The sequence below is a fragment of the Ursus maritimus genome, unplaced genomic scaffold (assembly GCF_017311325.1).
Source record: "Ursus maritimus isolate PB19 unplaced genomic scaffold, ASM1731132v1 scaffold_33, whole genome shotgun sequence".
Classification (NCBI taxonomy): Eukaryota; Metazoa; Chordata; class Mammalia; order Carnivora; family Ursidae; genus Ursus; species Ursus maritimus.
The window spans coordinates 12109008-12124334 of record NW_024425897.1 but is presented as its reverse complement, the minus strand read 5'-3'; the positions used below and the strand labels follow the sequence as shown (position 1 = coordinate 12124334).

At 41.4% G+C, this 15327-nt stretch overlaps 1 protein-coding gene across 16 annotated transcripts in view; it reads right to left on the bottom strand.

The window, feature by feature from the left end:
- Positions 1-15327, bottom strand: part of GIT2 (GIT ArfGAP 2) — a 49389-nt gene extending 34062 nt beyond the window's left edge. For 15 of the 16 annotated variants that reach the window (XR_005831692.1, XM_040619779.1, XM_040619782.1 and 12 more), the window contains exons 1-7: positions 15128-15327; positions 10852-10985; positions 9228-9340; positions 8464-8569; positions 6639-6725; positions 6392-6522; positions 4275-4369 (exon numbers count right to left, since the gene is read on the bottom strand). Coding sequence is in view for 15 of the 16 variants with exons in the window: in XM_040619779.1 (XP_040475713.1) it covers positions 4275-4369; positions 6392-6522; positions 6639-6725; positions 8464-8569; positions 9228-9340; positions 10852-10985; positions 15128-15179 (718 nt within the window). In the remaining variant the exon portion in view is untranslated. Of the gene's footprint in view, positions 1-4274; positions 4370-6391; positions 6523-6638; positions 6726-8463; positions 8570-9227; positions 9341-10851; positions 10987-15127 lie in introns of those variants that run through there. The other variant, XM_040619787.1, reaches the window with a different exon arrangement.

The window sequence follows — 15327 nt, the reverse complement described above, 5'->3', positions numbered from 1 at the left end:
TAAGAAACTCAGCAGTAAGAAACTCAAGAGTTTCTTAAGGTGAAAGCTTAGGTTGAGGATTTGAGACCTTTCCTGTGTTTTTTTTTTTTTTTAAAGATTTTATTTATTTATTTAACAGAGATAGCCAGCGAGAGAGGGAACACAAGCAGGGGGAGTGGGAGAGGAAGAAGCAGGCTCATAGTGGAGGAGCCTGATGTTGGGCTCGATCCCACAACGCCGGGATCACGCCCTGAGCCGAAGGCAGGCGCTTAACCGCTGTGCCACCCAGGCGCCCCAGACCTTTCCTGTGTTCTAATGTAAGAATTTAATACTATAAAATTTCCTCTAAGCATTGCTTTAGCTGCATCCCATAATTTCAGTACGTTGTACTTTCATTCATCTGAAAATATTTTCTAATTTCCCTTGAGATTTCCTCTTAGACTCATGGATTATTTAGAAATGTGTTGTTCATTTCCATGCATTTGGGTATTTTCCAGTTATAGTTTTATTATTTTTTTACTAGCTTAATTCCATTATGGTTAGAGAATATACTTAGGATTTTAATTCTTTTAGATTGGTTAAGCTTTGTTTTATAACCCAGGATATGGTCTACCTTGGTGAATGTTCAGTATGTACTAGAAAGGAATGTGTATTCTGACAATGTGGGGTAGAGCACACTAAAATGTCAACTAGATGCAGCTGGCTGATGTTTTGGTTTCAGTTTGCTATCCCTCCTGATTTTCTTCTTTTAAATTTTATAAATTTCTTTTAAGTAGTCTCCACACCCATGTGAAGCTTGAACTCACAACCCCGAGATCAAGAGTCACATGTTCTACCAACTGCACCAGCTAAGTGCCCCATATCCTTGCTGATTTTCTATCTACCAGTTCCATCTATTGCTAAATGAAGACTGCTGAATATCTAAGAATTGTGGATTTGACCTTTTCTCCTTTTAATTCTATCAAAATTTGCTTCATGTATCTTGAAACCCTGTTGCTAGGTGTGTATACATTTAGAATCGTTACATCTTCTTGGAAAACTGACTCTTTCATCACCAAGTTATGCCCCTTTCTATCCCTGCTAATTTTCCTTGCCCTGAAAGTCTACTTTGTTTGATATTAACATAACTACTTTAGCTTTCTTCTACTATGTTTGTAGGATGTATCTTTTATACCTTCCTGCTTTTAACTTACCTCTATCATTATATTTAAAGTGGGTTTCTTGTAGACAGCGTAGAGTCAGTAGGGCTCATTTTTGGTCTTAAATCTGTTCTGACAATCTCTGCTTTTTATTTGGTACATTTAGATCATTAACATTTAATGTAATTATTAATATGTTTGGATTTAAGTCTGATTTTGTTTAGTTTCTGTTTGGGCCTTAGGTTTTTGTTCCTCTTTCTCTCATTTTCTCTCTGTTCTGGAATGTTTCCAAGTATCTTTTGCTATCTGAGTAATTCTTAACATCTCATTTTATCTCTAGAGGTTTTGACCACCTATCATTGTATAGTCTGTTTTTAATGGTTATACTATGCGTTATAGCATAATCTTTTAGTCTACTTAGAATATTTTGCCATCTTAAGAAGAATGTAAAATACGGGGCGCCTGGGTGGCGCAGTCATTAAGCATCTGCGTTCGGCTCAGGGCGTGATCCCAGTGTTCTGGGATCGAGCCCCGCATTAGGCTCCTTCGCTGGTAGCCTGCTTCTTCCTCTCCTGCTCCCCCTGCTTGTGTTCCCTCTCTCGCTGGCTGTCTCTCTCTGTGTCAAATAAATAAATAAAATCTTAAAAAAAAAAAAAAAAGAAGAATGTAAAATCCTTACCTCCATTATTTCTTTTACCTGCTCCCCCTTTATGTTGCCCTTGTCAAATATATCACACTGACATATGCTGAAAACCCCACCAAACAAGCATTAAACTGTCATACATATCTCAAAGAATTTAGGAGGAAAACACTCTATCTACCCAGATATTTATCATTTCAGTTGTTCTTCTTTCACTCTTGAAGTTCCAGATTCCCTCTGGTATCATTTCCCTTCTCCCCAAAGAACTTTCTTTCATATTTCTGTTAGAGCAACTAGTTTTCTTCATCTTAAAATGTCCTTATTTTGCCTTCATTCCTGAAGGTTATTTTCACTGGAAGAGGAATTCTGAACTGATAGTTCTTTTCTTTCAGGACTTTAAAAAATTGTTCTACTTCCTTTTCTTCTCCACTGTTTCCAGTTAAAATCCATGGTCATTCAAACAACTGTCTTTTCACATGCTGTTATTTTTCCCCTTGGCTGCGTTCAAATGTTTTGTATTTGGTTTTCAGCAGTTTTTCATGTGTCTGTGAGGATTTCATTAAGTTATCCTATTTGGGATTCTCCGAGCTTCTTAAATCTGAAGTCTATGTCTTTTGCCAAATTTAGAGTTTAGAACCCATGTTTCTTCAAATATTTTTTTCTGCACCAGGCTGTCTGATCTCTTTCTGGGAGTCTGAGGATACAAACATGACCTTCTGATATTGTCCCATAGGTCCCTGGGCTCTGTGTTCAGTTTCTTTTTCTTACCACTCTTTCTTCTCTCTGTGGCTCAAACTGGGTAATTTCTAGTGATCTATTTTCAATTCATCGACTCTTCTCTTTGTCATCTCCAATCTGCTATTAAGCCCACCTGGTGAGTTTTAAAATTTTAGTTATTGTATTTTTCAGTTCAGCATTTCTATTTGGTTCTGTTTCTCTGCTGAGACCTTCTATATTGCTCAAGAACATTCACACTTACTTTTTAAAGCATGATGTTACTATCTGCTTTAGTCTTTGTCTGATAATTCCAACATCTGTGTCATCTGGGATTGGCATTTGCTGACTACTTTTTCCCTGCAAGTCTTTGGGATTTTCTTGGTTCTTCCTATGTCAAGTAATTATAGTTGATACCCCAAACGTTCTGAGTATTATGTTGTGAGACGCTGAGTCTTCTTTAAAGTCTATGGAGAACGTTAATAATTTTCTTTTAGCAGGCAAGTGACCAGGTTAGGCTCTGCCTCCTGGGCCAAGGGGTGATAGAATAGAAAAATAAAAGCAATCAGGATTCTCCTCATGCTTTTGGTCAGAGATTTAGGCAGCTGTGCTACCACTGCTGCAGCCACAGGACTGCCTAGGGACTAGGGTGGGGGAAAAAGAAAGGGAAAAAAAAAAAAAAAAAACCCAGGGGAATCCCCCAATTCTCTGTCCTGTAGGACAGGACATTTACTGCTCTGTAGACCAGACAGAGAAGCTTCTTTGCACCTGCTATACAGTTCCAGATTTCAGGCTATCATGAAGGTTGTATCAGAAGTAAAATAAACAGGACACTCACCACCAATTTGATGGTACTTTGAGTTCCCTAATCCACTGGCCAGAGTCCTTAGATAGCTACTCTATGCTTTTGGTCCAGGGTTTTTAATTGTATTTAGCAAGAAGGAAAAGGTGGTGTGTGCTTACCCCATCTCACTGGGAACTGGAACCACACCAGAGGCTCTTAACTCCATCATACAACCAGGTTAGGGAACCACTGTATAGGTGTATGTGGGTATTCTAATCAGGGATTGACAAACTTTCTGTAAAGGGCCAGACGGTAAATATTTTTTGCTTTCTAGCCGTACAGTCTTTGTTGCTATTCAACCTACTCTTTCCTTTCCTTGTCTCTCTAATCTCTGCACCCAATGTGGGGCTCAAACTCATGACCCCAAGACTAAGAGTCACATGCTCTACTGACTAAGCTAGCCAGGCACCCCTCAATCTACTCAGTTCTGCTGTAGTAGTGTGAAAGCAGCCAGATAATATGTAAATGAATGGGTTGTCTTGCAACAAAACTTTAAACAAACAGGTGACAGGCTAGATTTGGCCCACAGCCCATGGTTTGTCGACCCCAGTTCTACTTCATAAATAAACTTGGCTAATGGCAAAGTTCATTTTTGGATTCTTTTCCATTCCTTAGATAGCTGAATTCTTCAAATAACACATAAGTTATTGCTCTTCCATTCCTAATCCCATTATGCACAAGAACTATGGTGCACATTCAATTTTGGTTCAATTATGCTCTCTGATTCTTGCAATAGTTACTCCTCTGGAGCTAAAGTCTTAAAAATTAAAATTCAAGGAGTTTTGACTGACCTTATACCTTTCACATATAACTGAAAATGCTACAGTTATTTCAAATAAAAACCCTTATTTGCAATTTTCTTAAGGATATGTTAAAGTAGACATCTTGGGTAACGGTGTTCCAACTTGTTTTTCCAGGCTGACTGAAGGTGTAGAGAGACTGCTATCCTTTCACTCACCTGGTTTCCTGCCACAGAGATAGAAGGCTAGTCTGTCAGTCAGCTCATACTGTATTTCTACAAGGCGTTCTGCCAGCTCATGGTGCCCTCCTTGCCTACCAAGAGAAAACAAAGTACCATTTATATTCCTCGCCAGCCACTGGCTCTAGGATAAAAAAAGCACAGAGATGTCTTCCAAGACACCTGAGCAATTTACCAAATGTGACTTAGAATAATCAACCTTTTGTGTTAGGTAAACTGTCAAGGTCTACTTTGATTCCCACCTTTATAAACTGTTTTCACAATCTGAACTACCCCCTTCCTTTATTAATTTACAGAACAGAATACTTAATAAGGAAATGAAGGACTTATGGGAGAGATAAAGAATAACTTCATCTAATGAGGTAGAAAATAAAACTAATAAATGGTCTAGAGTAGAGGTTCATAAAGATTAAAGTGCTTTACAACACATAGATATCCAGGCCCCAACCTCGGGAATTCTGAATCAGTAAGGATGGGATGAGTGTGAACATCAATATTTTGAAGAAGGTCTTTCCCCTAGAGGCTCCTGAGGCAGCCAGTCTGATTCTGGATGAGAGTTTAGTAACCACTTCAACGTCTGTAATTCGGGGAGAGACCGACCAATGGAATGCACAGCTCACATCTGTAGCTACTTTTACCTCCTTAAACTTCAATTTACGTAACAGAAAACATGAGGTTTGCCTTTCTTCATTCATGAAGTAAATACTTACACTATCTGAAATCTTTTTAGTAAGCAGGCATATAAATAAATTATTACATTGAGAGACTATTACATACACAAGATACACAAGAGGAAACTCCAAGGGAAGTGATAATAAGTACCACGTACTGAGGGCTCTCTTCCCTTTAAACGCTTAAGTCTAGTTTCTGCCACTTTCTCTTCCCACCATTCTAAACACTGCAAGATATACCCCTGACCTACCACAAGTTTGATTTCTGAGACACCTATCTTTTTTTCCTCATTTTTTTTAACAGCCGTAAAATCAGGAAGTATGCTACAATTGATGGTACGTCATCATTTAATTGGCCGAGTTGTTCTCGTTTTTGGTGGTATATGAGATAATGATGACCTATACAGTCAGTGGAATCTTGGATCCAGGAAATACTATATTCCTCAATACCTCAGCTCTTATTATTCCCAGACACACTCTGCTCTATCCAGTAAAGTCCTCTGCTGTGCTGAACGTGCCCTGTCCATCTCTCCCTCCTGAACTGAAATCATGCCTTTCTTTTTCACTTGGAATGCCTTAGCTCCTCCTTCACATACCCAAATCCAACCCATTTTTCAAAGACCAACTAAAGAAGCTTCTTACTGACTTAGGCCACAATGAAGAAATCTTATATACACCTTTTAAGACCAGTTATCCATTTTGGCAATGAATTCCACATTATCTTGCCTCATTGAACTCTTTCACACACTTACGAATCATCTCCTCCAGGAAAGAAGAAATTCTGGGACAGCACCAGTTTTGGCATTTCACCCATTTTATCCTCTGCAGAACAGAGTAGAGTGCTTTGCAGTTGATAAAAAGTTAATTTGGAAAAAGGGAAGATGAGCCATCTTCTATCGTTTAAGTGATATTCAAGACTAACTTATGGATTTGTTTATTCTTCCAGCATTTCACAACGTTTTTAAACCAAGAAGAAACTTAAAAGAATTTTACAGCAAGCACCCAGACATCTGCTACCTAAAACCTACAATTAACATTTTACTATTACTTGTTTAATCGTCTACCTATCTGTACAGATCTGTTTTTAAGTTCAAGCAATGACTAAACGTATTAAACTGAGGAGTGGGTTTTGCAATTCTTGATACTTGTTTTGGACTCTGCCTATGGCTCAAATACCATTGCGTTAGAAGTCATGTGAAAGACTGGAAGCTAAGCACACGCGTTAATGGTTCTACCTCCTCTGACTTTGCCAGGCTCTGAGCTCATAGGTATTTGAAATGTCTTCATCTGCAAAATGACAGGATGTAAATCCTTAACTTAAAGGGGTTAAATGTTAATCATACACAATTTAGCCACCTAACAATGAATCATACCCAACATAAATAATTCCTCACCAAGGCAGTGACAAGAATCTAGGTCTCTCACCTTGCATAATCCACAGGAGTTTTTCCACTAGAATCCTGTGTGCCTGGGTCTGCTCCATATACCGCCAATAATTCTGCCTGTAAAATCTGCCCTGCTTTGGAGGCAACATGGAGTGGGGTATTTCCTTTTTCCTAAGAAATATTAATAAAAAGTAGACAAACAACCAAATTAAATAAAACTAAAGGCTACACAAACACAACCCACTTAATTTCAATTTAGTATCTGAATCAATCCATGCTCTTCTCACAGGGTGAAAGAAGTTGGCTTGTGCTCCTAAAGATAACAGCCTCAAACAGGTTTCGAGATTCCCCGTTCTCACGCTTGAGTGAAGTTGCTGAAAAATACAAACCAAAAAAATATCTGTTAAAAGTGTAAAGCATGGTATACCAGAACAGCTGGCAGATCATTTTAATACACATTATATTAGTAATAATCAATAGTTATTTAGCTAATCAGGTCCCAGCAGCACTCTCTCCCTTGCTGGTCACAACTACCCCTAGGCTCTAAGGTGGGCCCAGGTCTACTTTACTGATAACAAGGGTTAGGAAGGCGGATCTGCCCAGATGCATGATTTGTCTAAGTGGCACAACCAGACCCGAAGTGAGAGGCGGTATGAGAAGGTGGGTGAACACGGCTCTGAAGTCTCAAAGACCTGATGTTCAAGCCGTACACCCTTAAATTGTGGGACCTTGTGGAAGTTCTTTAAGCAATGTGAACCTTAGTTTCTTTAGCTCTAAGATGGTGATAACGATGCCACCTATTCACAGGGTTGCTGTAAGGAGTCGATGATATAACCAAGTGCTTAGCATGGAGCCTGGTACACAGGAAATGCTCAAAGAATACAGCTGCTGTTATTATAATCATCAGTATTATTTGTTGTTATTAGTGAACCTAGGGCTTTAGGGCTGCGTATCCCACACCGTGTGAACTACAGGATTCTGCCTTATAGCACACCATCTCCACAACACCATTCTTGGCCTTGTATACAATACTTTTAACAAAGTCTTTCAGGAGGAAATAGGCCTGTGTTTATCACATTCCGTACCACTGCAGAAAAGCTCTTACACATGAAGATGAGCTGCTTTCCTTCAAGTCTAACCTAGAATTGTCTAAAATGCAATAACCCTTATTGTAAGAATGTAGAAATCTACTCCAGCATCTATATCTACACCTTTTTCTAAAATTAATGTATTTAATATTTTTAAATTGTGGTAAAAAACCCATGCCAGGGGCGCCTGGGTGGCACAGCAGTTGAGCGTCTGCCTTCGGCTCAGGGCGTGGTCCCGGCGTTGTGGGATCGAGCCCCACATCGGGCTCCTCCGCTGTGAGCCTGCTTCTTCCTCTCCCACTCCCCCTGCTTGTGTTCCCTCTCTCGCTGGCTGTCTCTATCTCTGTCAAATAAATAAATAAAATCTTTAAAAAAAAAAAAAACAAAAAACCCATGCCAGGTCTTATTAATTAGCAGAAGTAACAGTTATATATATTCTGTGCAAAGTTTAAAACTCTGATTGTGAGCGCCCATGCTCTGTGTGAACATTTCCTAAGAGCAGTGCTTTGAAAATAAAGATGCATATTTCTCATGGCATCTCTCAAAAACATGCAAAGGCCCACATAAAGAAAACCATTGACTCATTTTACAAGTATAATAAAGAATCCCAAGCACTACAACTTTGAGTCATTCCGCTTCCTGAAGATCGTACTCAGTATGGAGCCCAGAAACCCAAAGAGGTCCCTTTAACTTTCTAGTCCCTTCTAGAATCAAACTCAAGGATGGTTCCTATTTCAAAGTTAAACAAAAAACTTATAGAAATATAATTTTAAAACCATATCTGAAAAATACAAATCATTTTCTAGATACATAGTTATTTTTCCTCTTTGCCCTTGTACCTCCCCTAACATGAATGGCTGCCATTTGAACTAAAATTAAAGATGAAACCAACTGCAAAAAAGGCTGTTATTAATTATTTAGAGTACAGAAAGGTTTTTTTTCCTTTTCTTCCTCTAAGTTTTTTCAAACATGACAATATACTGTTTCATCCAGCAGTTTTAGGGATTTTAAAAGGTGTGCCCACCTTGCTAAGGTCTTTGGCAGTCACGCTGTCATCATCCCGGCAAGGCAAGCGATGGACAAATGCTAACATCTGATACTTGGCTCTGATGAATTCTGCTTTATTAGGACTGGTTCGGGGCGGGGGGGGGGGGAGAAAACAAAACAAAACAAAACAGAACAGCTCACTTGCAGTTCAGATGTAACATTCCCCATTCTTTAGGCTGTAAAAAGAAGAGGAAGTGACCCGCATCCCCTACTTGAGAAGAAAATGAACAATAGTGAAATAAGTTCCAGCAGGAGTTTAAGACCTGAAGTCTCAAAACATCAATTAGTCATTCTAATGGCCAGGACTGCAGAGCGCTTGCTTTTTAGAGCCTCTCTCTCTTCTCTGTAATTTTCTTAATTGACCTAGCGGCCTTGTGAGGAAGCAGTGTTACATCCCATCCTACAGGTCAGACATCAGGCAGACTGCAGTCCAGAACCGAGATTTCTGGTCTGACTGCCTCTTGTCTGAGCAACTAGGCTTAAATCGGATTACAATAACAGCCTCTGAGCCTTAGTCTCAAACTGGAGAAGCCACTGACTCGTGCTGTGCAACCATGCAAAAGCGATGGTCCTGTGCCCAGCCTTGTTCTGCATTTCTGATAGCAAAGAGCTCAGTGCACAACTGGAGTGTAAGCACCTCCTGTACCGCCCTTCTGGAGGCTGGTCCAAAGTAGCTGCACTCATTTTAGTGGGCCCCATGTGTTATGAAGAAATAAAAGTATTTATAAACATTCCACTCACTGTACTTTATCCTGTGGATTAGCTTTACGTCTTCCGCTCATAATAGAGGCAGGGTCCAGCAAAGAATGCTCCCATATAGAATTAGCACCATTATTATACAAGGTTTCAACCATCTAAAACCAAGCAGTATAAAATCATATTTTAATTTCTTTCCACAAATATTCACTGGAAATTGTAGTGACTGAACTGGGAAAACCAAGCCCCACTGCAAATATCAGCATCACAGGGGGTGTCCTACAAATCATTGTTTTCTGATTCTAGAATGAGAAAGATGAACCTTCTATGCAGGATTCAGGTCTGACCAGGAGGATGGCTAAGTACCTAAAAGGGTTTGATTGTTTTTACGGATTATGAAGGAAGAGCACTCTGACACTTTGGGGCAGTGTTTCCCAAGCCCGATCATTCAAATACTAATTTCAAGATTCTTAACAACCCATGTACTGTCTAGACTTTCTGCCTAAGATTTTCCTTTAAATCCACTCATTTTTAAAAAAACTTTTACTAGCAGTTATGGCTTGATGTGCTAGTTAAAGTTTTCCTATAAACATTAAAATAATGCAACTGTTAAAATAAATATTTGAGTATTACCTACATCTGTCTTGAGTACCACTGGTGGTTCATGTGCCATACTTTCGGAATTGTTCTTTTAGGGTCAAGCCTGGCATTTTAAACTACTCATCTCTGGACTTTCTTCAGGCCCTATAATGAAATCTGTAAACAAAGACCTGAGAGCAGTAAACACCCACTTTCACATGAGAAGGAGCTGTTAGAAACTTCTGAGCAAAAGTTATTAATAAATCATACTTCCCAATTTCATTTCAAAGCGTGACTCCTGACACAGCCCCATCTGTTTTCTTGCATTGGTGGAGACACTGTCACATCAGAGACCCAAACCCACTTGTTCTGGCCCATGGGTTTATACAGGCAAGTTTAAGGGACATGTTGAGCAGCTGCCACAGATTTAGTAAAATATGTACTCAAGACAAATGAAGGCGAAACACATGCTTAATTCTGACTTCCAAACAGAACTTGAAGAATGTGCACCCCAAAATAGAAGTACAGGTGACATGACATTCAACCCCAAATAAAACAAAGAGTTCACGTGACACTTAGCAGGGTGTCGGGCATTCAACTGAAACCTGTTAACCCAATTTGGTCTCTAACATACAACAAGAATTTCAAGAAAACTTGAATCAGATGTTTCAGAGATTTCTAAGGAATCTCACTCCATGCTTCCATCAAAGCAGGAAACGTAAGGAAAAGTTCCTGAGACCACACTTTTTAGAAACATTATTTGTGGTATATGGCAAAGATGGACTGTTTAAAAACAATTTCTGGTGACAGTCCAGAAAATCAGCGATGAAATGTTACCAAGAAATTTTAACAATTCTTTTTCTATCTACAATTGAGCTTTTGGGACAAGATTGATTTGTTAGGAGGGGAAAAAAATCTTAAATGAGGACTTCAGTTCTTACATACAGTACTAATAGGCACAGCACCTCTATTCAGTTATGATTCAAACATTCTTTTAAGATTTAAAACGTATAGTAGGAGAAATTTTAGTTGCTAAAACCATGAGGCCTAAAAGCTCAAATTACAAACCGTGAGAATTCTTACTCTTTACCTGCAGCAACGTGGGAGGCCACGGTGTGTGTTTCAGATGCCTTACTTGAGAGATGTGGCGCCCTAGGCTCCGATGGACACTGCAGCACTCATCACATATAAAAGTTCCCCTATTTACTGATGCCCAGGAAGGATCTGGAAAGAAGAGCAACATCTCAGTGGTGAGGATACCAGGTGGCTGCTAAACGGCCAGATGGCCAAAGATGACTGAGGTTTGGTTTTTCAGAAAAATGAGACATTTCTGTTGTTAGAATGCTAGTCAACACACCAAGCTGGTGAGCCTGTCTGATGACACCACCTATCAGGGCTGATTGGGTACCACATTAACTGAGACTAAACACATGAGCTGAAGCCCTAAATAAGCAGTTGTCTCCTTTCTGGTCCAGGGCCACAATCTGCAGCGCTAATGGGATCTACCATCTCGGATGCATGCTCCTTCATTCAACGCAGAGAAGCCAACTGAGAGGGTACGGGTGAATCATTTCAAACCAGTCTCCACAAACAGCAAGATAACATAGCCAGGTCAGTGAATAATCTGCACAGCATTATCTGAAGCGAATGCGGAAGATGCTGCTGCCGTCATCTGCTGCTTTCCCCCCGCACGGCTCTAGGCCTGCCAGAGAGCTGCGAGCAACACAACAGTAAACTGCTTGGCTGTGGTGGCTCGGAGGACACACTGAGGAATCGGGCCCTCTCTGCTAGAAAATGTCCTAGGACATCCGTTAGTTGTTTCAAATAAACTGCTGAGGCCCACCTCGCAGCTGATCTGAAAGAACAGAAGCTGGAATAACAGCAGCTTCGAAGAGACAAAGATGTAAAATAAAAGTGAGTCGTATTTTTGGTGCATGTACAATACTTCTTCCCCACCAAATCCCATGGAGCTTCAGCAGACATCCTTTGAGACGAGGAATAATTCGTACTTGGTAAGCAGTGAGAATAATCCACACTGGGCAAGTAAACTGAACACATACTTAGAAACCCCAGATACAAACAGACTTTCTATATTTCGTCAGATTCACAATGGGGTGACAATAGGTGCCACTCAAGCTGCCTGGTCCAAGAGTTATATTTAGAAATTCTTCAATGTCCACAAAAATCCCTAAAATGCATGTACACCATCTTTACCATTTTTAACAGTTTATTCAAATCCTTTCCAACCATATAATGAAAAGTTCCGAGATTTCAATCAGAGACAAATCCTGGGGGTCAGAGAGTGTGGTGGTTGAGAGGGTGGCTCTGGAGACAAGCAGTCCAGGGTTGGAACCCCAACTCTGCCACTTCCGGCACAATAACCTCAGATAAGTTATTTTCTTGAGCATCCTCACCACGGATCAAATGGGAATAACAGCATACCTCAGAGGAGGGGGCATACAAAGGGTAAAGTTCTTTGCATATAGTAAGTAGTCAGTAATGTCAGCTGTTAGAACTTTTGTAAATTATTTTCTAAGTACCATTCAGATATTTTCAAGGGGCTGCTGAAATTCTTGACAACCGGAAAAAGTTTTTGATTGCCAATACTTAAGACATCAATTGTTTCAGGTGAATACTATTACTATAGTGAAAAATCTCAAGTGGAGTTTTCAGGTAGTCCAGCTCAGAGAACAATCTATTTAAAATGAACTAGATTTGGGGCACCTGGGTGGCTCAGTCAGTTTAGTGACCGACTCTTGATTTTTGCTCAGGTCAGGATCTCAGGGTCATGAGATCAGGCTCCAAACTCAGCATGGAGTCCACCTGGGATTGATTCCCTCCCTCCCTCCCTCTCTCCCTGCCCCTCCCTGTGTGTGTATAGGAGCGTGCCCGAGCACACACCTGCTGTCTCTCAAAATAAAATAAAACCTTTAAAACGAACTAGACTCATTCAAAAAAAAAAAAAAAAGAGTAAAATATTTGCTAAGATGTGATCATGGTCAAATGTTGCCATGAAATAAAACAGAAACAGAACAATTCAACAAAGTAAAATTCTGTCAGTACTACTATGCTATTCTGAAATGCGAAGACTGAAAACATCAAGATGAAAGATCCCTACAAAGATACATAACAACACTGCTTTTTGTAGTTTGGTACTCATACTACTACTTTAAAAAAAAAAAAGACTATTTTGAAGCATAGCTTTGGTTTTCACATATCATTCAGAGGATTCACAGAGTTCCTGGAGAGATTAAATAGGAATAAGACAACAAAGATTTAATACACATTAAGAAAGGTTCTCAATTAATCACTTTAACATCATGGCTCAGAATCCCATGGAAAAAATATTAGAATGTTCACAACACAGTAAAATCAAAATCGAGTTCATACGAATGACGTTGGTGAAACCCTTCCAGTTTACCTACGTGTTCTATGCTGGGGCTTCTTCCCCAGACTCCAGGAACACCACAAACGGACTTCAGAAATGTCTGCGACCCCATCAAGAAATCATGAGTTCTGTATGAAAGAGTGACTACATGTGACTTTTCTGGGGATAAGGCCTTAGCAGTCATCAGAATCTTTAAAGGGACCCCTAAGAGAAAGAGGCAACTCTCTGGGGCTCTGCAGAAAAGGCAGTACAAATTCCTAGCTGCTCAAGTTCACACAACATTTCAAGGTAGCCTAATTATATTCAAAACAGGAAGGAAGTGACTCAAGTCTCTGTAGATTAGGCATTTGAGACAACAACGAAAATGATACAATGGAAGAGAGAGTGTTCTGAAATATGCACGAAATGCTGCAGAAGGGCAAGACAGTCATTAGCGTGGATATGGAGAAACAGTTTTCCTTTTCCCCCATCACCTAATGAGGAGTAAGAATACATATTCCAAGAGGAAGTCTGCATCTAGACTCATGTGAATCAAACACATCACAGAAAGTTCAACTGAAAACAAGTAAGAAAATAAGGAAGTGGAACAAATAACATTTTCAGAGAATACGATGGAGTCTGTATAACCCACACTGACTTGAGGTCCTCTTTTTCAACTCCCCTACCCCCTTCCCCATCTGCAAAGGAAACTGGTAACCCCACTTGCACTACACAGGTCATGAAAGAACCACATAAGGTTTGACTTATCACAGTACTATTTAAAATCAGTCTCCACTGCCACATAACAAGATGAAGCGCAGAACAGTTGCAAAAACACTGGTGTTCAATGATTTAATTATGATGGTTAATTGGACTTTGTTGTAACCAAAGAAGTCAGCTTACCTTTGAATTACTTCAAATTTCAAAGCAGGTTAATCCAAGCACCAAGAATAGCATAGAGACCTGTCAATTCAGTTTCAATTGCTAAGAGGGATCTGAACTCTAAATCTGAAAACTCTAAATCCCTTATGCAAGGGAAGAATAGTTTTGACCTTTCAACATACCCATATGCCTATCCTGCCTGAATGCCCAAATGTGTCTATTTGCCAGTGATTTTGTTTCGTAGGTTGTAATTAATGTATGATTTAGAACCTCAACTCTAGCTTTAAGAGACCGCAAAGGTTCTGTACTAAACAACGCACTATAAAAAAGAAAAAACTTAGATGAGATTATCCTAAGAATATCCATTGACTTCCTTACCACTAAATGTGGTTCTCCCAATTATCTCCATCAGAAAAATAAGGAAATTAAGGCTAGGCCAAATGAAATCACCAGCCCAAGGTCACCCAGAGACAAAACCTAGTTTGAACCCAGGCCGTTCAGATCCCAAAACTCAGACACGCACTGCCTCGCAAGCGCTTCTTGTGTTTGCAAGACCCTGACCTTCTGGAGGTTCTCCCCGGTGGAGGTGGAGTGGAAGCCGGGATCTTAGGAGCAGGGAAATCATCTACGGGGATCCCCTGGAGAGTATCAGTGGACGGAAGTGGCGAGTGCACCCACCCCAGGCAGGGCCCCCTCGCGGGGAGGGGGTCGGGGGGAGGTGTTGCGCCGGGAGCTGGGGGAACACCTGCAGCCTCTGGGGGCCGCAGCCGGGAGAACGCTCGCATTTTACTTCTGTAATTGGCCTTCCTGTGGATTGCCCAAGCCCCTTCCTGTTGGGGAAGCAGCCTCGACCCCGCAGCCTCCCCGCCTGGCCTGGGACAGAGGGGACTAGAGGGGACCGGAGGGGAGGGAGGGGCGGGAAGGCGGCGGCCCCCTAGCCCGCCCGGCTCTGACAGGCCTGGGACGGGTCCCGCCCCGAGGCCGCCCAGGTTCCTCCTCCTCGCGACCCCGGGTGTGGAGTTCGGACGCCGGGACCCGCCCGACCCGAGGGGACGGCCCCGGGGCAGGGGTCCCTTGAGCAGAGATGAGGGAAGCGGGCCCGGCCGGTGCGACTCACCCGGACCGCTGCAGTCAGCGCACACCTCGCTGCTCCGAAGCCGCTTCGACATGGCTCCCGCCTCCCACCTGCCAGGAATCAGGGTCCCCGGGACAGCGAAGGCGGCGGCGGCGGCGGCGCTTCCGCTCTAACGGGTCCCCGCGGCGGCGCTGGCGGCGGCACCTCTTCCCTCAGCGCCTCGCAGCCGCGGCGCAATACGC